The 24,948-nt window shown below is 41.0% G+C and overlaps 1 protein-coding gene across 5 annotated transcripts; it reads left to right on the plus strand.

The window, feature by feature from the left end:
• Positions 1-9,643: 9,643 nt before the first annotated feature.
• PTHLH (parathyroid hormone like hormone) lies at positions 9,644-24,567 on the plus strand. Of its 5 annotated transcripts, XM_030539124.1 has the most exons (5): positions 9,645-9,970; positions 10,192-10,303; positions 13,117-13,239; positions 19,311-19,733; positions 24,098-24,566. In XM_030539124.1, exons 3-5 carry the CDS (start codon positions 13,139-13,141, stop codon positions 24,105-24,107), a joined length of 534 nt encoding a protein of 177 aa, XP_030394984.1. In that variant the 5' UTR covers positions 9,645-9,970; positions 10,192-10,303; positions 13,117-13,138; the 3' UTR covers positions 24,108-24,566. The 5 variants fall into 5 exon arrangements, with proteins under 5 accessions (XP_030394957.1, XP_030394967.1, XP_030394984.1 ...); XM_030539097.1 differs by lacking the exon at positions 10,192-10,303 and having other exon boundaries at positions 9,644-9,970; positions 24,098-24,567; XM_030539116.1 differs by lacking the exon at positions 9,645-9,970 and having other exon boundaries at positions 9,993-10,303.
• The last annotated feature ends 381 nt before the right edge of the window (positions 24,568-24,948 follow it).

Below are 24,948 nucleotides of genomic sequence, written 5' to 3' on the forward strand. Positions count from 1 at the left end.
ACTTTGCTTGTGTGTGTTTGACTCCCCAGAATGGCTAAATCCTCCTATGAAACACGCGTCTGAGGAGTTTCTGCAGGTTGGGACATGCTATAACTTTGAGACTGATCTTACACCCATTACAACAAGTGGGAGCTTTGTCACACTTTGTGCCCAGATCCTAGCCCCTCCCCAGCTCCACCCAAAAGAATGCCCACTTTAGATCCAGAGCAACCCTGCAGAAATAATCAAAAGCAAATCTTGCTGAGCAGGGTGCAGCTAGCTGCACATCCAGCTCAACGACTAGCAGGATCAGGAGCTAAGGTGAAATCCACTCCACCAGAGTATTTTGGCTTTGTGCAGGTGGAGTGCAGAGCAAATGAAGTGAAAGCTACCCCACAACAAAGGGCCCAGCTTGTGGCTGTATTTAAGCCTCAGAGATGGAATGGCAGCTGTGGCCTCCCCTGTTAGTTGTGTGGGGCTTTGGTGCCAATTGGCACAGATCTCTAGCATCTCTTTGGAGTCAGCCCCATCCTGCCCTAAGTGTGGCCTTCAGTACCATCATATGTGGGGCTAGTGCAGAGACCATTTCTGTGGCATGCAAGGAGTGCACAAACTGCTCTCATTAACTCTCTCTTCCCCCAAGCTCCCGGAAGAGGTCTAGAGGGCTTGCACTAGTCTTCCATACCACAGTGAATTTCACCTGAAGTGATTTGCCTACAGCTAGGAGAACCCAGGAGGTATGACTAGCAGCGCCCTGTCCTAACCACTATCCCAATTCTCCCCACTTTCATATTTTAAGACAATGCTACCATGACTTGAGTAAAACCAAATACAGCTTTAGAGACTGCCTTACTCTTCTAACAAGTTCTGTACAGAGAATCACAGACTATTTAACAGTTGTACACTGAGACCAGTTGACTCTGAGCCAAGCCAGTTGACTGTGAACTAACTATTTTGTGATTTGGATTAAGAGATGAGATATTCTCTTAAAAAAAAAACCCCACACATCACTTTGATACAGGAGAAACTGCCAGAAGCCACTGTAAGATTCATCTGAGGAAACCGTTCCAGTTTCTTGCTCATTAAAGGCCCAATCCTAGATTCCAAGGCCAGAAGGGACCACTGTGATCATCTAGTCTAACTTCTTCTATAATACAGGCCATAGATCTTCCCCAAAATAATTCCTAGAGCAGATTTTTTTAGGAAAACAGCCCATCTTGATTTAACTATTGTCAGTGAAGGAGCATCCATCGTACTGACTCTTGGTAAATTGTTCCAAATGCTGAGCATAACCCCCCACTGACACTAGCCATTGAAACAACTGCTTTAATGTGTGACAAGCAAGTTTCAGGTTCCTACAGGATTTAAATCTTGAACTAGAAGGGTAGCGATAATTCTAGTTAATTATGAGAAAACATAAAGGATAGTTGGGTCTCAGAGGGACAGAGATGGACAAATATTATAATACCTATTCTTATTAAAAAGGGAAACCCAGAGACAGACAGAGCAATATACTTATCTTCAGTGGCTGGTAAAGTGTTGGAACAATTTAAGTAACCATTTTTAATCACCTAGAGAAAAAAAACAGGTGAAAATGAGTAGATAACAAGATGAGACCTTTTAATTTTTTTCCCCAAGTGAATTTAATTTCTGCCTTTGGTCTGCTAGCAAACAGAGTCCTATCCTTCAAAGGTTAATCATGGCTCCCTCAGGCATATCTGCTATAGCAGCTTGCCTGTGCACTACTTCTGTTGCTCAAGGAGACTATGCAGTCAACCGTGGGAACTCTATGCACTACATTACATTACAGGTGAACTGTGTAAAGCAAGTAAAGTAGTTACGCCATTTTACTTGGTACTGCTTAGGCCTCAGGGGATATGTCTACACTGCAATGTAAGCCCAGCTCAGAGTCAGGCCTGATTTTGAGCGCAACCCTCTCTTCTGTCTGCACACAAATCTATCTGCTTTGGGCCAGCAATCCCTCTGGACCAATGCCCCATGAGACCCAGCAAGAGGAGTGGGTCCAAGTCTGAGTCCTAGTGGAACTAGGGTCCATAGTGCATCATTTTGCAGTGTGGATACAGCTTGGGCCCGGGTCCCTCAGACTCGTGTCCTGAGAGTCCACCAGTGTTATCCCACAGTCCCATGGGTCGGTGTTCCTATCCTTTCTATATAAAACTCCGAGGAAATGGAAGCAACCACCTGGTTCAAGTGTAGCTGTGCAGCATTTAACCCTTTCATTTTATTCTGAGTGTAGAGCTGCAGAGAGAGTGAACCTTCTATTGCATTAGCTATGGCCACTGACAAGACATCCTTTGCTAAGTGTGCTGCAATCTGGTCACCACATCGCACTCAGATTCTGGTAAATCTGTGGTGCAAGACAAGCAAGGTATTTGACTTACAGTAAGAGTACCAGAAATAGCAGATAAGCTGGCAGCATACAGGATTCAATGTACTGCTGAATGATGAAGCGAGCCAATTAATCAGCTCCAGACTGACCACTGGAAAGCCATGGATGAGAACTGCACCTCTGGGAACTCCCCATCATATGGACTCTTTTACAAGGATTGTGACTGGGTGCTGAGTGCTGCACCAAGCACTGAGCTCCCAGGGGTTCACGCTAACCAGGTAATCTGGGATGGCAACCTTCTGACCCTTGAATCTAGTCTAGGACTGGAGGGGAGCCAGAAGGCACCAGATCAGGCTAGTGAAGTGAGTCTGGTGCTCACACCAGTCCCCAAGGAAGCTTTGCCACCAGAGCAGCTGCAACACATTCTGGATTCATATCTGGAGGAGCTGTTTGATAAAGAAGCAGTCCGCTGCAAAACTGGCATTAGAAACCGAAGAGGCAAAAGTAGCCACATAGCCTGGTAATTGTTTGATTCCGTGTTTGATGTTGTTAATATATGAACAGGAGGGATTTCTGGTTTATAACCCAGTGCAATTTTTATTACAGGCCATGGGGTAAGAGTGTGCATCCACTATAGGCAGAATTCACACCAATGCCACACCACCATATGGAATTCAAAATGGAGACCAGGAAGCACAACAGCAGTTAAACAATCATTTAACATTACATTTTTACTAGATACCTGCACATTTTTACAAAGATATGCTGGAGTGTTAACAGTAAGAACTGCATATTGCCTTCTTTTTTTAGCACGCCGCACTGGAGAAATCAGCCATGCCACAGTGTTACAAGCCGTCTGTAAACAGGATAAGACTCAGGACAAAGGGAGCTTGCTGACAGCAGCTGCTGTCTCAGCTTGCTGATCTACTTAACAAGGCAGTTTACTTAGAGTGGGGTCTGCATACTTAAAGGGGCAATGCACATCTTTCTCTCTCACACAGATTGTGTGTCTCCGTCTGCCATGTTGTCTCCCCTCCCTCCATTTGTGCTGCCTTATAGAATGTGAGGCTACATTAACAACATGTGTTAACTCTTGAGGGCTCAGCCAAAAGCTAGTTCATCATTCAGCAGCAAAGCATTCCCTGGGAAATATCCCACCCTCTTCCACCCTCTGACTTCACCACCTCAATCAAGCTTCACAATCATTCCTGTGTACAGTATTAAATTGTTCGTTTAAAACTTATACTGTGTATATGTGTGTGTGTACATAGTCCTTCGTCTGGTAAAAAAAATTTCCATGGAACCTAAACCCTGTTTCTCCGCCCCCCCATTTACATTAATTCTTATGCGGGGATTGGATTTGCTTAACATTGTTTTGCTTAAAGTCTTATTTTTCAGGGACATAACTACAATGTTAAGCGAGGAGTTACTGTATAGTGTTTGTAAATTTCAACTTTCCATTGTGCATGTACTCTTTTCACTCTCCTTAACTTAGCTGTGTCCATGCACCTTCTGGGCATCAAAACATTCCTCTAAGACTATACTGAAGCTGAGTTTTATAAGGTATGAGTTTTTGGCCTTGAGATTCTATAGGCCCTCGTCTCTGAGGATGCACTGAACCTTTTTTGAAGTACTGAGACAATAATGTGCAGTTTGTTGTCTGAGTTCAGACCCTTCCACCTCAGCTACCTAGCCACACTGCAGCAGGAGCCTGGGATTTTGAACTGTCACAGACTAGTCAAAGAGGAAGCATTTATGTGATGAAATGATGGTGGACAAGCAGGTATGTGATGGGTTGTACACTTCACACCAACCATGAAAGGGTTAACGAGGGCCTAAGAAGCCAATTAGGTTACCTTGCATTGCCTAAGAGAGGGAAGGCCAGGATTAATTTAGAATAAAACCCAGCTGGGGAAGGCTAGGCCACCACTATAAAGCCAAGAGGTTGAAAGCAAAAGGGGGCTTCAGGGAGAGAGTCTGTAGTAATCATCCAGGACACAGAAGATGTAGGAAGTGATCCAGAGAGACAGTAAGCAGTCTGAGGGAGTAGATCCTGGCTACCACCTATATGGTCTCTGAGCTGGAACCCAGAGTAGAGGGTAGACTTCAGCTCCCCTTCCAACCACCAAGGAAGGTGGGGTGAAACCTCTTGAGTGTACGGGGTGTAAGGACTATGGAAGTCAGAGACAAATGGAAGACCTGCTGTAAGGATGTTCACTATGGCTGGCTTGGACTCTCTGTTACCCCAGAAGGGGTGGACTAACGTGTAACCTGGCCAAATGGCCAAGGTGTGGGAAGAGAGACCACAGCAGCAATGGAGTGCCTGTAGGCAGGGATTGCCATATACGGAGACTTCTGCTATGCCATGCTTGGCCACAGAGAAGTGCTCCTGTGGTGAGTGAACCCCTTACGAGGTACAATACCAAAGGGAAAAGGATTCAGGGCAAGTGGAAAGGCACAGACAGGCATGAGGAGAGACTTGCAGCAGTTTTTTTCTACAGCTGGAAGGTCACTTGAGGGATGAAGACAGAGCACAGCAGAAAGACTCATTTGAGACCCTGCTTGCACTAATGGCTGCAAGACTTCAGGCTTCTGTTCCACCCATACCATCTCTTGAGTCCCCTCTGCAGTGCTATGTCCTGGAGACCAGAAATGAAATCGACAATCCATGGTTGGATGACCCATGCAACTGGGACTGAATGCTAGTTGGACAGGGCAAGCATGCCCACAAGCAATCATCTATGTCCCTGCAACTTTGACAGTTGTGTGCTAGAAAGGGAAAGGAGAATGGGGGGCAAAGGAACATGCAAAAGTAGGGAATTTGATTGCACTGGTTTCATTGTTTTGCACTGTTCGATGTTTGTGTAATGCACTTTAGTTTATTACTGGCTTTGATGTTGATTTATTACTGGTGTTTTGGCCTGCCTGACAGTGCTTCAGTATGGTTTTTGTCATAATACAGCCATATTTACAAATAAAGGCTTGTACTTTATTTTAAAATTGTATTACCATCTCTACATCACATCCAATAATATGTATCTCAAAGAATAAAGATAAAGACATAAGGCACAACTGGGAAATTGTATTCAAAACACAGTTTCTCAATACAGCATTCAGGTCAATGATCAATAATGGGAATCTAAAATTCGTGTCACACAAGCCACTGTCTCCTCCTCACCCTGTGTATAAGCAGTCACCTCATTCACAATTAACAATTCATGACAATAACTCCCCTCACTAACAGCGTACAGTGAAAGTACTTCATTTATTGTAAAAAGTGCTATGCAAACACATCCATAAACACACTATTCTCCTGCTTTCCTTGGCCCGTGAAAGTCCATAATGTGGTGCACAAAGCAGCCTTCATTTCTAGTGCCTGTGTTCATCCTGCTCCAGCTATGACGGGTGAGCTTTCTGGCTCAGTGTACCAATTCAGCAATCTATTACTGTCATAGGTCCTCTCGGGGCAAATGGCTCACCTTTGGATTCACAAAGATTGTGAAGAGCACAGCAAGCCATAGTAATGTGGAAAGCATTGCTAACACTGGTATCCAAATGGTTCTGCAAACAGCACCAGGAGGATTTCAATCTACCCAACGCACATTCAACCACCATTCTATGCCTACCACGGGTGTAATTAAACCTGTGACAGCACAAGGAGCCCAGGACCCATTATGAGACTTCTTCAGCTTTGAACACTTTGTTGCAATGCCAGGGCATTCTTGTTCATAGGCAGCTTAAATTTGGGGTTCAGCATTTTGGAAATATTTCTGATTTTTACAGTGGTGAAACGTTTTTGTTCAGACAGGGTTCTTCTTCCCTAACAAGAATGCTTTCTTTCCTCATTTTGGGCTTCCGCTCCATTACCACACACTGGAGCTGTAGATTTCTACATGTGTATCCAAAATGGCAAGCTGCTCAGTATTAGGAGTGGTTGGGAATTTTTTGACAAATTTATCTCCTTTTTTTTGTGCTTATGTGTGGAAATGTACCCATTTTGACAAAAATTTCTGCTGGAAGTTTCCCAGAGCGATCCTGGAAGCCACTACAGTTTCCTGGGACTAGGGAGACTCAGTATCAACCCACTGCTCTGAATTATGCAGAACAAGGACATGATCCTTGGTCTCCCACATGCCTGATGATTGCCCTACCACTGGGCTATTCATGGGTTGGTCATGCTTGCTTGCTTAAGAATGTCAAAAAGGCTAGTTTTGGTTCCACAGTGGAATGAGAAAAAAGTGAAACCTCACAATTTTTTGAAAACTAGAATTCTCGTTTTCCAGCCAGCCCTGCTCATTATCAGTTTTGCATAAGTTAAATGGAAAAGCCACATTCATTTCCCGGGTCTAAATTATGTTCAACTGAATCCAAACAAAACCAGCAACAACAATAAATGCCTATGTTAAGAGAATATTTAAAGGTCAAGTAATGACTAGGCCTAGATAATTACAGCTAAAGGTAAAAGTATGAGAAGTTATTAATATGAGATAACAGGGAGTCATTAAGGGAATACTTAGATAATTTAAATATAACTGCTGCTAGCACCTTAATTATCACGACAATTGTTTGTGTGTGTATGTTTGTAAGTCTGGTTAGAACAGGGACCTAAACTGAATTTCTTTGTTACATCATACATTGCAGGCAATTAACCAGAAAGTAGGGGCACAGGACATATTAGACCTCCAAGTCCATCACCACTACCAAAAATGAGATTACAGGGCTGTTAATACAGGATATGGACATACCTTTATAAGGGCCTGTGGGTACACTTTTCAATGCCTTTTGTATCCAAAACCAGTGGGGAGGCACCATGATGATGATATTAGCTGAAAAGGCACCTATGGGGTGGTGGTCTGTGACTTGCTATGACAAGAGGAAAACTTACATCAAGAAGTCCTTAACCACCATGGACAGCTCACTGGTTTTAACCAGCCAATCCAATGCATTCTCAAACTCCACCGGAGCCACAATCTGATTTGCTTTTATCCTCTGGAGTTTTGCCATATTCCACAAGCTACACCAACACAGAATGCCAACTACATTCACCATGGAACTATATATAGTAAGAACAGGCTTTATGAATTAATACGAACTGACTCCTTGCCCTCAAACTTAAAATTAGTCGTTTCAGTGTCTGCTACGTTCTAAGAACCAGACAGCAGATTTGGCAAAGCATAATTCATTTCCACACAACTTTTTTTTTGCTTGAATGCACTAAATGAAATACACATTGTCTAACTAAAGAGTGCATTATTTCAATAGCTAAACAGTGGGAGCTTCCACTGCATTTTAAAGTGAGAGAGGCAGTCCCTTTTGTTCATTGTTTAATAATACGGTTCTTGTGCACAAATAGTATGCAAGGAAACGTCTGAGTCCTGCTGATAGGGAGGAGGGTTTTGGTTTTTGTCCTCCCCCAGTGATCTCTTTACCTCATTAGAGGAATACATGAAATTAGACACTAGCTAAGGTGTGTCTCTAATCTGAGACCCTATTAGCATTGGGAGTGGGAGGAGCCAATTCCTACGAGGAATTGCCAGGGGTGTTAAAGCACATTACTAGACTTTCTGCCTCGTAAACAACACAGGCATGTATTCAATGTAAAACCGAGTATGTATAAAGAAATACTACTTTCAATCTGCAAGCAATCGTGTTTGCTAGCGGGTGCGTGTCAGAGTTGCACTAAATACCATTCTGTCACAACACGATTTTTAAAAGCACTCCAGGACCTTACATTTTGATTCCACAGAGCTTTAGCCACAAACTTTGCGGCACATTACATTATATTTTTATAAATCTTGGAGAATTTCTCTCCCTTGCGGAATGGACCCAGCAAATCCTTTGTCTAACGCTCGATTCACTGCCCCCCCCCCAAAAAAAGAAGCGTCTGTCGAACTATCAGAATGAATAGATTTTGATGATCTTCACAAATTTTTCCACCCGGGAAAGAATAGGAAGGTTTAACTCCTCATTCAAGCTGAAGCCCTGTCTGAGTGTAACTGAGGTTACAGATTCCTGGCAGGGAAAATTGACAAAGCTGCGAATAAAATGAGAGGAAATGTGCTGAACTTCAAACCCAAAAGGTGAAGGCTGTTAAGCTTGTAATGCTTCTAATTTACCAAGCATTTAAAGACTAGTATCGACGCTTTGTCTTTCCTTTCTTTCTCCAAGGGTATAATTATAACTCAAATCATATTAACTGAACCTGTCCCTCCTGTTTTCTTAGGTTCTACGACTCTGAGTGAAGTTTATTCCTGAGCTATATTAGGTAAAAAAAAGTTACTCGAAGCGACTGTCCTCCTTAACGCTGGGGAGATGGTTCTATATCCCCTCCCCCCGCATTTAAAATAAGAAAAAGAAGGGCAGAGACAGCCCCCTAGTAAATGGGTTCCATCACCCACCCTTTTCCAGGATATGGACCTTTTTCACACCAGTAATTAAGTGACTGAACTGGAACAGTTGATTTTCTTCCAGGATACCAGTTTTCTTAGCAATATTCGCAGGTCGCCTTCTTTTTGGGAAAGTTGATTTATGTCTATGTGTATGGCAAATCGAGACATAGGCAAACAGAATTATTCAAGAGCATCTTTCCAAACGTTTATCTTTGACGTTGGAAGGGGAAATATTGTTTTAATGTCACACACACACACACACACACACACACACACACACACACACACACACACACACACACACACACACACACGATTTGTCTGTCTCTGGGGCTTTAGCTGGTTTGCTAAAGACACTTGTTCAGGATGGCTTGAATGCTCTGCCTGAAATTATCCTTTTATCTATCCTCCTTGCCGGAAAAAACTGAATTGCTGCTTAGCCTTGCAGCAGACCTTTTCCCTAGTAAGAGTCAAACAAATGAAAGGTAAACTCTGTATTTCCCTACTCTGGTATTTCCTCCTGGAGCACAGGCAAGGGTTACTCAGATGATAACCTTTGGTCATTTTCACTGGGTCTCCGGCGGGGTGCTTCTAACAGCCTCTTTCATTCCTGCCTACGTCTATGCTATATCATTTAGATCTTGGTGGTTTATTGTTCTGAATAAACCTGGGTCCGCTGCTGTCCAAAGGCAGCTAGGAAAGCCATAGAAGTACATCCACTATATATTGCGAAGCCACATTCTCGGAAGGGATGGATTTCAGCACGAAATGCCAGTGAGATAAAGAACATTCCTGAGATCGAAAATCATTCAGCACCATAGACATTTTAATAGATGGTTTCTCACAGAAGGCAGGAACAGACGCTCTGCATAAGTTTAAGAGAGGAAAGAGGCAGAAGCCAGACGTATACACTCACAAAATTTCCTCTCAGCGTTGTTGCAAGACAGGGCTGAGACTTGGGATGGGACGATACTGGGGGAGGTTAGAATTTGCTCACGGGCTAGGCATTCGTGTAGGTGGCACATAACTAAGCCAGAACCATGCCAGGTGCTGTAGAACAGATACCATCGACTCCCAGTCCTGCTATGGGCTAAAAGATGCTGAGTGCGTGCCTGCCTATGCCTTGCTAAAGACCAAGCCTTCTTGGCACTTCTCCCTTCTTTGAGCATTAACAAAACTTAGGAGCCCTAGGATTTAAGTCATGTATTTCCAACCCTATTGAAGCAGGGATGATTACTCAGTAAATGGGAAGGTAGGCTATGATGTCACGAGTTATTCTTTTCAGTACCGGGAAAAGGGTCTCTCTCTATATATATTAAGAAGAGAAGCTCCTGTTCCTTGATAATAACAAGAGCAACAAGGAAAGGAAGCACCTGCTTTTAAAATCCTTCGTTTTATTTTTGTATGCTAGGTGCAGAATAAAAGCTCCTAGGGCAGGATTTTTAAAGTCATTTGCATTTTGATTTATTTCAGTTTTTAAAAAAAGAGATAGAAACTAGTCGTGGAAGCGATTGCTAAGAAGGTCAACCTCTTTTTGGCCAGGGTGATCCCTGAAAGGCACAGAAGACTGTAACTCAAGGAAAAGGTGAAGTAATAATTTGTGAGGAAACTTCAGTATTCCAAGTTTATAAAAGCTATTTATTTTTCCTGAGTCTGTACGAGGATTTTTTTTAATTTGTGGGGGAGAGGAAATTCTAAAAATATTTGGTAGATATTTTGCCATTAACACAAGCAGTAGACTTATGTGTGTTGGGGGGGGGAGATTTGAGGTGGGTCTCAATTATTGTTTAATTAGTGGAAAGGGCAATGTAAATCAAAATAGCCTGTTAATTTTACATTTTAATTTATAGCCTACCAAGTATATAGTGACTTTATATACAGCATAAGCCATTTAATGTTTCCAGAGTGATTTCAATTTCAGCCCTTTTCATATTCGGTTTTATTTGCTCGTGTGGTATGAAACTTGGCTAAGTAGGTTAACTGTTTTATTATGGAAGCAAATATCGTTTTAAATGTAAAACAACCTGCAGGTATAAAACGGTCTATTTGTAATTTAACTTGCTATAGAAAAAGTATTTTTACGTTTTAAAAATATCTAAATATTACGTTAAGGCTTGTGAAGCAGCTTGGAAAGAATGTATAATAATAAATCAGTGAACTGAACAAATGACACTTCTGTGGATCGACTCCTAGTGGTGAGGACAGTATCTCTTGTACCACGCAAGCAGGTTTAGCTTGCCCGTTCTATGAGTTTGTGGAAATCCTTAAACTCCAACCTCGAGGGCTTTAGTAAAAAGGTAAACTAAACAAGGAAGAAGTTTAAAGAAGCATTGAAAAACAAACCCTGAGAAGTGATGCAAACTCGAAGCCACCCTGGGGTGGCGGGGGCGGGCGGGGGGGCGGTTGTTGGATGCTGTATACAAAGTTGCATGCTGCAGTGGTTTGGGGATCTGAGAACATTACGCTTTCAGGGTGCAACTTAAATTCGGATCATAGACCCCAAATGTTTATTTCTCCAGCACAACGCTCCCATTATGTTAAAAGGCGGAGTAACAGCGAGAGATAATCCTGTCATGCTATAAAGTTCCTCAGAAGATAACTGTGTCAGATACAAAATGATTTTATTTTCAGCATTAAGAAAAACAGATTTTTCTATATATAGTCTCCGTAGTATCGATTACTTCATAATAGCCCGAGGCAGTTTCTTGCGCAACGCGGCTGTACAAAGAGATGGATTGTGTTACCTTTGGTTTTACATAAGTGTTTCCTTGTGATGGAAAATTCTGTTGTTCACTCATCTGGGGTGATGTCTGATTGAAGGGAGAGCGCGCGAGCCAGTTCTCCCAGGTGACTTCTTTCTAACCCGTTTTTGGAACTTCCTGGCTGGAAGAAAGAGCAGCTAGGCCACCAAGGGTATAAACCCGTCAGCTGGCAACGGGTTAGAAAGTATGTACGAAGGGTTCTGGACGGGCGCCAGCTGTTCACAGCTGTGCTGAGGAGCAAGGGAAGCAACAACTACTGCTCCAAACCAAAGCTGTGTCTCACAAATGAAGGTCGTCCCGCGGTGCTTTTAGCCTCTCACTTCTGGGCACAGTGACTCAGATCCCTTCAATGCCCAAGTTGGGCTATTCGCTTAGAAAGGAGAGGAGAAACGCTCCCCGATTCTTTTTTTCCCCTGGCCAGTAGCTTCCGAGGCCACAGTGTGTGTGTGTGACCCCTTTGCTAGCCTACACTTCCAATCGTTAGGAAGCAGCCCTCCAGGGAATAGGTGGAAGCGGTAAACGACGGTAGGTGATGTGAAAGGAAAGGCGCCGTTAATTTCAAATTAGGGGGCTGGTTTTAATCTGGAAGTGCCCCACTGCGGGGGAGACACCTCCTTTGCAGCGTGCTGCAGTAGGGGAGACCCGCTGCTGGTCCAGTGGTGAAAAAGGGAGAGAAACCAACCCTGTTTCAGGGGATGTGACTGGACTGGGTTGGCGTGTGCTTTGTATGGGCGGGTGTTTTCTTCTCTTGATCCCGATCCCGGGGAGGGTTGAAATCTTTTTTTTTTTTTTTTTTGGATGTTGGTATCCCGTACTGGGCGCCATCCGCACATGTTCCTAGGGCGCCATCTCTTTGCAGTCACTGACTCCTCTAGCAGGTTTCCCTCCCGGCGGCTGCCTCTAGAGCGTGTGAACATTCCAAGCCCAGCTCAGCTCCAGCTCTGCTCCAACCTGCACAGCCAAGGACGCTTTCCAGCCGCTAAGCCTTCCCTGCTGCTTCTGCTCCTATTAGACCTCTCTGGTTTCCCAGATAAGACAAACACACACTTTGCCTGAAAAGTTCAGGTTCCTTTTCTCAGTGTGGACCCAAACTTTCCGGAAGCAGCAAGACCTGAACCTGGCTTTAGAAGAGGTATAATAGCTGGATGTATATACAAGTCGGTCTCTCTCTCTCTCTCTCTCACTCTCTCTCTCTCTCCCCATCTGTACAGAGAAGAAAATACCCTTGGTTTGAAATAATAATAATAATAATAATGAGCTGAGGAATTTTTTTCCTCCGCTCTGAAAAGAGGGTTTGCCCTGTAACACAACCCCCTGAGATAGCAGCTTGCCAGATTAATTAAACATTGCTATGGGAGACATGTAAACACGCTCCTTAACCTGATTCATATACAAATCAGTTCATTTTTATTAGTATTTAAGAGAGGAATTGCCTCGGATTATTTTTGGAGAGAGGGAGAGAGAGCGCGCTCGCGAAGTTGGGAGCAGCTGATCTCTAAGAAGTGAGAGCTGCCGAGAGTCAAGAAAGTTTGTTTTTCTTTTGCAACTTCGGAGGAGACGATGTAGTCCTCAGCAGCTGCTGTTTTAGAAAGAAGCCGGAGTATGTATCACTGGCCTCATTTTCCTTTCGTTGCAGGTTCCAAGACCGAGAGGATACAATGTTCACTAAACTGTTCCAGCATTGGAGTTTCGCAGTCTTCCTGCTGAGTTATTCTGTCCCCTGTTATGGGAGATCACTAGAGGGGACCAGCCGCAGACTGTAAGTTTCTTTCGGACTGATTACTGGGGAGAGGGGGAGGTGTGAGAAATCTGTCTGTGTATACAGCCACCGTAATGTTACAGCTTGCAACGGGGCTCCCTGTATGTTCGAAGCGCTCCAGCAATGGCATTTTTCTGTTACCTGGTGGAGTTCTTTACCGGAGTGGCTTCAGAATTACCTGCACCAGGCATTTTACAATCAGTTTTGGTTAAGCAATAGATAAAGAACAGTTTATATGCTCCCCCACTTTAATGAATTACAAGGGATTTACAGCACTTTTCAATTCTCCCTGACTTTATAAGACACTCAGGTAAGAATGTGTGCTTTAACCTGAGGAGCCGAAGTGTATACAAGACAGCCAAACATATGTAGATCTGTATCTATTCACGCACCACGACAGACAAATGAGAGAGGTTTGGAACTATACTTTACCTAATAAGTGTAGATTATATACTGGAATGTCAATATGTCTGTATTGGTGTAGATCCAGAAGAGGTATTGATACAGCTCATGAAGGAGATAGGGTAGCTGGGAATATAATAAAAATTAAATATAGAAATATTTTCTTTGGACTTGTGCCACTTTGTAATAATTTCATCAGTTGGAGCCAAATAACTGGAGACAGAAGCATTTTGTAGATAGATGACAATCTGATTTGAGACATTTTGCTCAGGAAATGACCCCCTTATCCCTCCAGTAATCATCAACATAGATATATCACTGTACTGTAAGCTAAGTCTAGAAAAGAAACCACAGAAGTGATCTAGCTCCATAGCCTACACATGTAGCTATGTTACTTACTCTCTGTAAACATTTAGTTAACTGATCTGTATCAAATATTTTAGGGAGGAAACACTTCAAGCTGTACACTTGGGCGGCGGGGTCAAAGGCTTGAAAGGCAGCTGACACGACTTGACGTTTCTATCCCATTCAGAAGCAAGAGTCAGACTAGAGAGAGAGAGAGAATTAGAAAACCCTGTCAAGAATGTTTAGAGGAAAGTGTCACATACTGTACATGTAATCAACTTCTAAAGTGTTTCCTTATAAGTGCTCATGTATGTATTTCAGGATAAGTCTTCCATATATCATTTCCTCTATTATCATTTGAAAAGCAAATAAATCCCCTAAGAGAAATGACTTGAGACATGTCTAAACTTTGGCACCAAATGGAAGTCTATTATAAACCTCCTAGGGCAAATTGTGTTCATTGTACTGATGATAAAGCTATAGTGTATTCTTCCTATTAACATTTGCTAGTTTGCACTGCTGCAAACTACCCTTGAACTATTTTGTGTTTTGTTTTGAAACCATTTTATTCTCATCAGCTGCACAGAGAATCCATGTATAGATTCATGTAAATAAAAAATAAAGCACAATTAAATACTCTATTTCCTTGGCTAAGAATCTTTGAATTGGAACGGAGCCAACTTTTGCTTAAATTAAGATATGATAAGAAATATCTGTTATCTTTTTGAGTACAGTACTTATATATGCCAAGATTAAATACATCCCCTCCACCCTCCAAATCATGGGATGGAAAAATAGGTGCCAAGTTGTCCAAAAGGTTTTCTTGATTCCCTTTTTGCATAACATGTAAAACGCACTTGAAAACCATTTAGCTGTCAACCAGTGACATTCATGTAGTTTTGTTTGTGGGTACAGCATAAACACCAACAACACATGCTTTAAGCCTAAGCCTGTTTTATTATCACCACAAACCATGGTTAATAACTTGCCACAAATATAGACATAGGTTTCCAGTGAGGGCTTAAATCAGTAGTAGATGAAATTAGACACATTATTATAGCGAAACAGAACAAAATCATAGGCCCCATTCTGCAGTCCTTATGCAGGCAAACCTCCCATTGAAGCCAATGGGAAGTTTGCCTGAGTACAGATTGCAGGGCCCATTCAATGTTATACAAAATGTTTTAGCTGCTAAAAAAATTTCTGGAAAACAAGCAATGACTCAAAGAGAAATTAGATATTTTTATCAGCATGCCTAGACATTGCATCACCACATCTCCAAGTCTGCTTCAAATAGGATGACCAGATAGCAAGTGTGAAAAATCAGTACAGGGAATGAGGTGTGTGTATGTGTAAATAGGAGCCTATATAAGAAAAAGTTTCAAATATCAGGACTGTCCCTATAAAATTGGGACATCTGGTCACCCTAGTTTCAAATATTTTTCCCTTAGCATAAAGTGTGCACTCACTTGTGAAATGGACTGAGCACCTTCAATTCCCAGCGGAGTCAATGAGAGCTGAGGGCACTCAGCCGTTGGCAGGATACCTCCCTAAGGGCTAGATCCAGAGTCAATTGAAATCTTTCCACTGATTTAGATGAGCTTTATCTGGCCCCAAATGAACACTGAAGTACAATAATAATTCAATAATTAATGATTTAATTTAAAAAACTTGACAGAAAGTTGACTATTTGCTACTGATACAAGATTAAAAAAAGTGAACAAAACTTTCTAAGAAGAATGAACTGGGGGAAAAACAGTGACCCAAAAATAACATTTTGGAAATTAGAATGTTCACAAGTCCTGGATTCATAGTATTTAAGCCTAAGTACTTTTTCCCCCATAATGAGACATAAGACTAGTTAGCTACATATGTATATAGAACATTCTTGTATACAATAATTCGTCTGGGCACTTTGGGCAAACAGAAACCATGATCTACATCTTTCTCTCAAAAGTGCTTACCCACATGTTAGCTTAACATTTACTGCATTTGGTTTGGGGTCAGACTGTTTTCCTTTCAGTGAGAAGCATATTTCATAGAAGGATGGAAGGGACCTCTAGTGGGTCAGCCTAACCCTAACATCCTAATATTTCCTAACTGTGTTGCTTGCTAGTACAGTACTACAAATTTTTTCTTGTAAATATATTATTTGTCATATATAACATCCCAGTAACTGAATACACATATTAAAGACTCCACCACTTTCCTTATTGTGAATGATGGGGGCTGGGGGAAGGGCAAGATGAGGACTTTTCATCACATTGTTGATACCTGTGTTATGGGACACTTCTCTAAAGGACTTCCGTACATGAACCTTCTTCAGCAAGTTGTTTTCCTTGGGTTTACAAACAAAGGAGTTACTTGAGCAGCTAGGTTGGGGTTGCTAATGGGGGAAGGAGATTTATATTTGCTACATATTTTTCACTTTATATATTGTGAAACAGAAATTTCCCAAAGGAAACTGGGAGACAAAATGTAATCTTCAAGTCTGGCTGGGTAATAAAAGTCATGTGAAATATAACTGTGTAATATTATACAGTAGCGTGGAACAGCAGAAAGTTGTTTGGGGCCAGATTTGCATGCTAAATATCAGACAGACATTTAAAATTGAAACCCACCCCCTCCTGGCACTGCATCTATTCGCATGTCAATTCATGGATTATAATGGAAATCTACACTCAAATAAGAAGTGGGTCTTGTAATGCTGTTTGATTGTATTGTGTGTACTCTAGGTTTAGACTATCTATGTTAAAGGGAATTACTTTTCAAGCAAGAGTTCTTAATAACAAGATTTTAAGATTCAAGATTTTGTAACAGTGACTGAATTGACTAAATACACAGCAGAGGATTAAGGCAGCTTTGTGTTCTCTGTGATAAAAGCAATTATCCCTGGTAGTTTATAAGAGGCAGTAGTAAAGCTTTTCACATGAGGCATACTATTTTAAACTCAGTAAAGCACTAAGATTTTGTATGCTTTTATAAACTAGGAGGGTGGAATGATAACTACATTTCCCATGAAAGTATCCTGGGAAAATACAGTTCTTTAGTTAGGAAAGTAATGTGAGTCACAGTGGACAGATTGAGAAACATGACAGAAGTTAGCCACATTTCAGATCAGCGCAAGGTGCTGGTTTTAACATTTGACATTTGCAAGTCAGCTTGATGTAAGCAAGGAGGTATTTAGTAGTCAACTTTTGCTGGTTATGGCTATGAAGTAAGGAGTACAAGACAGAGCATCAGAATGACTGTTGGTATTTACCTGATATAGGCCATTAGAGGGACTGGAGAAGCATCACAGGAAGAGTTTTGCAGAATGGATGATTACTGATTACATATTTTTTCTGATAGGCCAGATCCTGAGCCAGTGTAAATGATTGCAACTCCACAGAAGTGAGTGAAGCTGTGTCCCGTTATACCTGCTCAGTATCAGGACATGTTATTTTTGCTTAGCAGTGTTCAATAGAAGAGTATTATCTACTTGCACAAAAATCATCAGTCCCCTAAAACTCACCTGGCTACAAGTTTCTTGAAACTCAGAGAATGTTTAGCAGAAGACTTACTAGACTCTTTTGAGCAAATCTAGGACCAGTGTTGAGCAAATATACCCAATATCTAGCTTTGCAGCAAAATCATGATCAATTCAAAATGTTATTGTGGAGCCAGGGAAAAGCTGGCATTTTGAACTGAATTTCACTTTGAGATTTGGGATCATTTGAACCAAAAAACTCAAGGTGTCATGATCTACATGGATAAAAAGCAAAAGAGATGCTCTCATAAGCTTATACTATGTGAAGCTGCTAACTTCCAAACGGCTCTAGTATTGACTACATTGGAAGTCCACAACATATGGAAGCCAGCTCAGAAGGGACTGAGGGTAACAAATTACAGACCTCACTCAATCATTTGGCGCAGAGTTATACCGCACCACATTTTGAAACTCCACCGTATAGTAGGATAGTGGGGGTGAATATTCTGTCAGACAGTTATCAGTCTTCTCCCTGCTCATCCATATTCCGAAACTGTATCAGATTAAATTACTGTACAACAAGCGAGGCAATTTATTCATTTTCTTTGGTTAGAGTGGGTCCGATCACAGGTAGCACCCTAATACAATAAAAGAGGATGCATAGCCCATCTCAACACACTGAAGTAAAGCAAGCTGGAAGGACTATGGGTTTTAGCAGTCATGGGAACATAACTATAAGCCCACCTCATATGCTTTTGTGGTTCACAGGGCAAGTGTGCATCCACCCTGCATTAAAGAAAAAAATGTATATTTTCTCATGGTTATTCATTGGCCAGACAGCTCTTAGGCCATCCTTTCAAAAAGGTTTCTGATGACCATTTCTTGTTAGACAAGTATGAACCATTGGCAGGGCTTCCAGTTAAATCATCTCCCAACTCCTCAAAAACAGATATAGGTTAAGAGCTTCAATGAACCAAAATGTCAGCTGCAATGAGCAATAAAAGGGACAAATATAGGAACTTTAGAAGAATATCAGGGAAGAATCATAAGGAACAGAGATGCAGAGAAAAGGGTGAGGGGAACCACAGAAATGGACTGGCACAATGCACAAGAGAAAATAGAGAACACCAGAAATTCAGGTCAAAATTTTCAAACTTGGGTTCCTAAATCCACTTACATCCATATTTAGTATTGGCTGAAGTCAATGGGAGCTGCTAGGTGTTCACAATTTCTGAATGTCAAGCCGCTTGTTTAGGTATCTAAATATGGTTATAGGTTGCCTAAATTTTAGGCACTCAAGTTTGAAAATTTTGCCATGAAGAAAATACCAGCAGTTACACTTATTATAACTTAAAAGTAAGGTGCATATTTTTTTAAAGTATATGATGGGGCAGAAAAAAGTTATTAAAACAATGTTGCATAAAAAGAGGTTCAGGTTTCACTGCAGGTGTTTATTATTCCCTTTCTTATGTGACTGCAGTACTCCATTATCTGGTTCCCTTTTCCTAACTTTGGCAACTGCCTTCCTTGTTTTAGTGCCTAGATAGAATGCCTTGTACCATTAAAATATGCTTTCCTAGAACAGAGCATTGACTAATCCATCCACAAGTCCAGTGGTGTGTGATGGGTCCACAGAGAATTATTACTGGCTTAGGTCCTTTCCCTCTCTGCAGGGAACAGCTACTCTGACAAGAAATTGCTCCAGCACTGAATTAGCAAGGTACACTAAGAGCTGGAAAGTTGGTTCACTGCTCAGTGTGGCTACAGCTGCCAGAGGAGAGGTGAGTTTTGCCAAGTTTTGGCTGATAATGAAATTATAAAATCTTTTTCTCTCCCTGCTCTCTTTTTCTTTTAGCAAAAGAGCTGTATCAGAGCATCAGCTACTGCATGACAAAGGGAAGTCTATCCAAGATCGACGAAGGAGGATCTTCCTTCAAAATCTTATTGAAGGTGTTAACACAGCAGAGATCCGGGCTACTTCAGAAGTTTCTCCAAACCCCAAGCCTCCAACTAACACAAAGAACTACCCTGTCCGATGTGGCAGTGAAGATGAGGGTAAATACCTAACTCAGGAGACAAACAAAGCTCAGACATACAAAGAGCAGCCCCTGAAGACATCGGGAAAGAAGAAGAAACCAAAGCCTGGAAAACGCAAGGAACAAGAAAAGAAAAAGAGGCGAACCCGCTCAGCATGGCCAAATTCTAGAGGGTCTGGTAATGGAGATGAAGGGGTCCCCCTCTTGGACATCTCTGGTACTACACATGATCACAATTTAAGGTAATCATGCTTTATCCTTACCAGGGAGACATGTCATATATTTTGTTTATTTATTGGAATTGTTACATTTTACCTCTGCCTCATACAAATCGGGAATTTTATAATAAATAAAACAATTTTTTTAGGACATAACAGAATGTTGTGCAACCACAATGCACTTTACCAAGGTAAGTGTTATTCCCATTTTACAGCTGAGGAAACTGAGGTACAGAAGTTAAGCAACTTGCCCATGACTCAGGTCTCATGACTCCCAATACCCTGCTTTAGACTCTGGACAACTCTGTCAGTAATTATAGTAAATTACTTATCACAGAGATTTGTGAAACTGAGGTTACAGAAAGTGTTATTTATGCCAAAGGAATGAACCTCATATCTATTAAAATTTCCTGCGCTGCTCTTACTTTGGTATCCCTGTTTCAGATCTTTGTCTCACATTTAGGCTTCAGCAGACTGACAGCTTTGAGCTCTACTTAAAGCCCTGCATCTATAAAACGGAGAGCTTTTCTTTTTTTGCCCTTCCTCCTTGGCAATTTTCCTATCCTTACTTTACAGTTTTTCATTTTACTGTTTAACCTTAGGGGAGAACACGGAAAGTTTCTCTTTTAGTAATATCTGCAAACAGTGCAGACCAGCCTTTTGCCATAAATTTTTCCCTGCCATTAGGACTTTTTAATTCAGCTCCATCTTTCTGCCAGCTTGAGAAACAATGACGTTGCTGCTGAAAAATGTTGAGCATTACCCTTGGAGAGAGACATACTTTCCCCATGTATGACAATGAAGGTTTTTAAGGGCGATGGTGAGTTGGAGTCTCTCTACTAAGTGTCCTGAGCTGCTAGCCCACTTGCACACATCTCATATCTGGATTTGAGCTTGAACAGCTTTGTGTACAGAAGGCAAACAGAAACGTTCAATTCCAAAAAGAATTTAAAAAGAAAACACATAACACTCTTCTCCCTTCACCTCTTCCCCTTCATTTTTGGCTCAGTGGACATGAAAGAGCAATTTGCTTCACAGTAAATTATTTGAAGAGCGATGCCATGAACCATAGGTTTTATTAAAATGCTGCACCTTGATTTAGTCTTTATGGGACCAGTCCTGCTAGATGCCTCATGTCTTCAACTCCCAATCGAAGTCAGGGGAGTTCCTGCCATTCAGCACCAGGCCTTATCTAGGCCAGAGTAAGAAATCTGGGATTGGGCCTTAGATGTAATGACAAATCAGTAGTTAACAGAACTTTAATAAGAAGAAGTGGTATAACTGGCACTGCCCTAGTTCTGTTTGAGCTAGCCTGCTAAAAACAGCAGCATGGCTACAGCGACAGTAGCAGTGGCTAAGGCTAGCTGCTGGAGCCTAAGCCTGCCCAATCCCCTGTCCAAGCTTGGGTAGCTAGTCTGAGTCTCTGCCAGTACTGCCACGTCCACAGTACTATTTTTAGCATACTAGCTCAAGCTGAGCTAGCCTGAGTCTGCCTACCCTTACTGGGAATCACGCCTTCCCGCTGCAGTTTAGAAATACCCTTTAAAGGCCTGTTCCGGGGCATATGCAATCAGATGTTTGATACATCTAGAAGTTACAATAAATGTTACAGAGCTCGGATAGCTGAAAAACAGCTCCTATCTTCAAATGTACACTTATACAGAAACTAAAGTAATGGGGCTAAAACTCCCAAAGCATTTGGTTGTATTTCATTTACAGATGATAAGAGATAAGAGTAGTATTAAAATAAAATCCAACAAAGACGACACTATAGATTTTATTGGTTTAAGTTTTAAATGGCTAATGTCCTTATATGCCTAAAGGAAGCTCAGCTTTGCAGTACATTGCAGATTTGGCCTAGCCTCTTGGCATGAATACCCTTATTGCAATGTTAGTCCAGCAGGGGAATAGAGTCTTGAAGGGATTGTATACTTGCAATACTTAATTATAAAAGCTAGGTTTTTTTTTTAAAAAGAAAGTTATAAAACAGGAGTTTGCAATTCCTCCCTTACAGAACACACAGCAGTTCTGGTTTCTGAGAATCGAGTACATGCTCTTTATCTGTAATTATCCAAGTGATCTGGCAGATGTTATCATTTCTACACCTTAAATCAAAACAGCTGTCAACTTGAAATCTGAAACCTTTTGTTTAATCATTTTTAATTCAGGAAATGACATAATTCATCATCATTTTTACTCAATAACACAAGTCATTCTTTACAAACATATGCAAGCCCTGTGTTTGAATTGGCATCTCAAATCCAACCCCTTCCTCTCCCTACACATTTTAGATAGGAGGGCCAGAGCCTCCAGGGCACCAGAGTTACTTTGCACAGGAGTGCTGGCATAACATATCTGTAAACTCAGTTTAGCTGGCTCAGGGACAATCATCCCTGTATATGGGTAACCCTCCAGTTGCACAGAGCTGATTTAAGGGTTCATATGCCACAAACTCTCCCTGCTGGTGGGGAAAGAAGGCATGACTGTAGTTTGGCTGAACTCACGGATCTGGTCCTGATCTTCCCTAGCCAGTCCTGACTCCACAATTTTGGAGCCAAGTCAGAACAAAAACTGGAAGAAACTTGCTTTCTAGTTCTGGTAGGAGGGTAGCCCGACATAAGAAAAGTCTTGCAAAATTAGTTGATTTTGGAATATTTCTGACATTTGAGATCAGAAACCACAGAGGGCAGTTGTAAGATTTTGGTACCATGAAATCCATACCTAACTCATGGTTCAACTTGAACTCTAAATTCAAGGCTAAAAGCTAGATCCACAACCAAAGCATAATCCATTTTAAAAGTACACATATATAATTAATTGTGTGATTAATATACAATGTACATCAATATTATTAGTTTATATATATTACAAATGTTAGCATGCTAACACTTCCACTCCAGTTACTTAAAAAAAATTATTCTTACAGCACTCCCAGCTATATTCCCATTCCAATTAAATTAAATTATTAGTACCTAATTTCCTAAGAAACCTTTCAAAAGTGTAACCTCCTAACATTAGATGTAGTCTTGCTTTCATTATGTACATAAAACCCCCTTAAATTGTCAAGAATTTCCTCTTTTTTGTGTGTCTCACACCCACACAAGTCTGCCATGTGAAACTCTACCCACAACTTTGGCAATCAGTCTGACAACACAGCCAATCAAATTCCATCCTATAGTTGTTTCCCAGGGAACCAACATACAATTACAGAAACTGGACTGCACACAGTGAGAGAGGAAAAACCCTGCAGCAGTTTCACTGTTAGAAAAATATCAATATTGGAAAAAACAAAGCAAAATATAAATAAGATACAGAATGCGTGGCAGGGGATACTGCTTATAGCCTCTTGAATTCACTGTGGAGAGGTAGGATTATAGAATTAAAACCAGTCTGTTGGTGGCACCTATTAACTACAGAGGAGCAAATCCCAACCTTAAGACTTGATCCTGCAAGGTGCTGAATGCCTTGAATTCCCACTGAATTTGGTACAAGCTGAAGGTGCTCAGAGCCCCACAGGAAATGCTCAACATTTTCAAGGTCAGGCCTTTAGACTCCTCCTGGACTCACAAAGGTGCAGTTTCAGTTTTCCCAAAGCTTTAATTCAATAACCATTCAATTGATTTGTGCTGTGAAAGGAGCTAGTGTCTCTTCAGAATCAGGGCCTGAACACATTGTACTAAAGTAAAATTCATGTCATAGAAACGCCTACCTCACAATTAAGTAATTCCTTGTCCAATGGTTTCTCATAGCCCACCAGCAATGGGAAAGGCAGACCAAATGACAACAGTAGAACGTATCTGACAATAGAAAACAGGGTATCAAAAAGGCAGCATAGGAAACAAAGCTCAAGCAATATAATTGGCATGTTAGCTATAGATGGGCTTGATGTTTCTTTTCAGCCTTGCCCTTAATTCCATTTTTCCCATTTCTCCAGATGGTTTTACATGGGTTTTTAAAATCTCTTATCTGAACTGATCTTTATAGCCGCAATTCAGCAAGCTACTTAAATCTATGCCTAACTTTCAGCTCATAAGTAGCCTGATTGACTTGAGTAGTATTTATGCATGTGCTGAATCAAGGCCTAAACGAAGCAGAAGCTTCCTCCTACTTCTGTGAGTAGACAGCTGCAGATGATACAGACTCAGCTGCATGAAATCAATGTGCCGTTCCTTGCATCGCTAGTTTAATTGAATTGAAAGAACAGTAGAGACTTAAAAGAAGACACCTAATAGCTCAATGTTATTAATCAGCTCTCCCTAGAGGGGCTATTTAATAGAAAGGCACAGCTTATATTACTTGATTATTATATAAATCTTGTGTCCATTTATTTTCAGGGAAATTTAATTTTTTCCCCCTTTGTGTTTCCCCTCCTCCCTCTTTCTTTGCAGGAGGCGTTAAATTTTCAGTTGAGATCTTTGGAAAACATATTGCAGAATTCTGTAATAGTGAACATATGGAAAGTATTAGAAATATTTATTATCTGTAAATATTGTAAATGCATTGAAATAAAACCGCCTCCCCCATTGCTCTCTGAAACTGCACATTTGGCTATTGTGAATTTTTTTTTTTTTTTGGCTAAGGCTAAGTCAATTATTATTGTCACATTTACCATAATTTATTTTGTTGAATGGTGTATTTATTTTGTTAAAGTATCTTGGTGCTGCTGACTTTCTATACATATATATATATATTGTAACATAATGCACTTTAGATATACATATCAAGTACATTAATAACTGACATAATAAGAAAGTGTTCCTCTTTTGTGGTTGATTTTAAATGGATGCCTATGAACAATTGTTCAACTGATTTTCCTCTGTGCATGTAAAATAGCAATATTTTAAAATTTGTAAAGAATGTTTAATAAAATATAATCTTATGAAACCATGACTCGGAAGGAGAAATGTATCCTTTAGGAATTTCAGGAGAAGGAACACTGTGTGATTTTTTTCTTTACTACATTTGAAAATGGTCTTACATTTAATATGTTTACATTGGTTCAAGCTCCAACATTTTCACATTAGCTTTTAGTTAAAAATCACTTTGAACATATTTTGTTCCAGTGCTCTGTTTCAAATCAGCTAAGTGGCTGAACAACCTGAGGGCACAGAATAAAGCCAGTGGTGTTTAAGAAGTGAGGTGCCAACCTCAGCTCCCATTGACTTTACTAGCAGATCAGATTACTCAGCATATAGCAGGAGATATCCAGAACCTTGCAGGGTTGGACCAATCCAGATTA

This window comes from Gopherus evgoodei, chromosome 1 (genome assembly GCF_007399415.2).
Source record: "Gopherus evgoodei ecotype Sinaloan lineage chromosome 1, rGopEvg1_v1.p, whole genome shotgun sequence".
NCBI classification, from domain to species: domain Eukaryota; kingdom Metazoa; phylum Chordata; order Testudines; family Testudinidae; genus Gopherus; species Gopherus evgoodei.

Coding starts and splice junctions, on each gene's coding strand:
- PTHLH (XM_030539097.1), top strand. Junction 13,240..19,310: donor GAGGGGACCAGCCGCAGACT/GTAAGTTTCTTT, acceptor TTTTTCTTTTAG/CAAAAGAGCTGTATCAGAGC.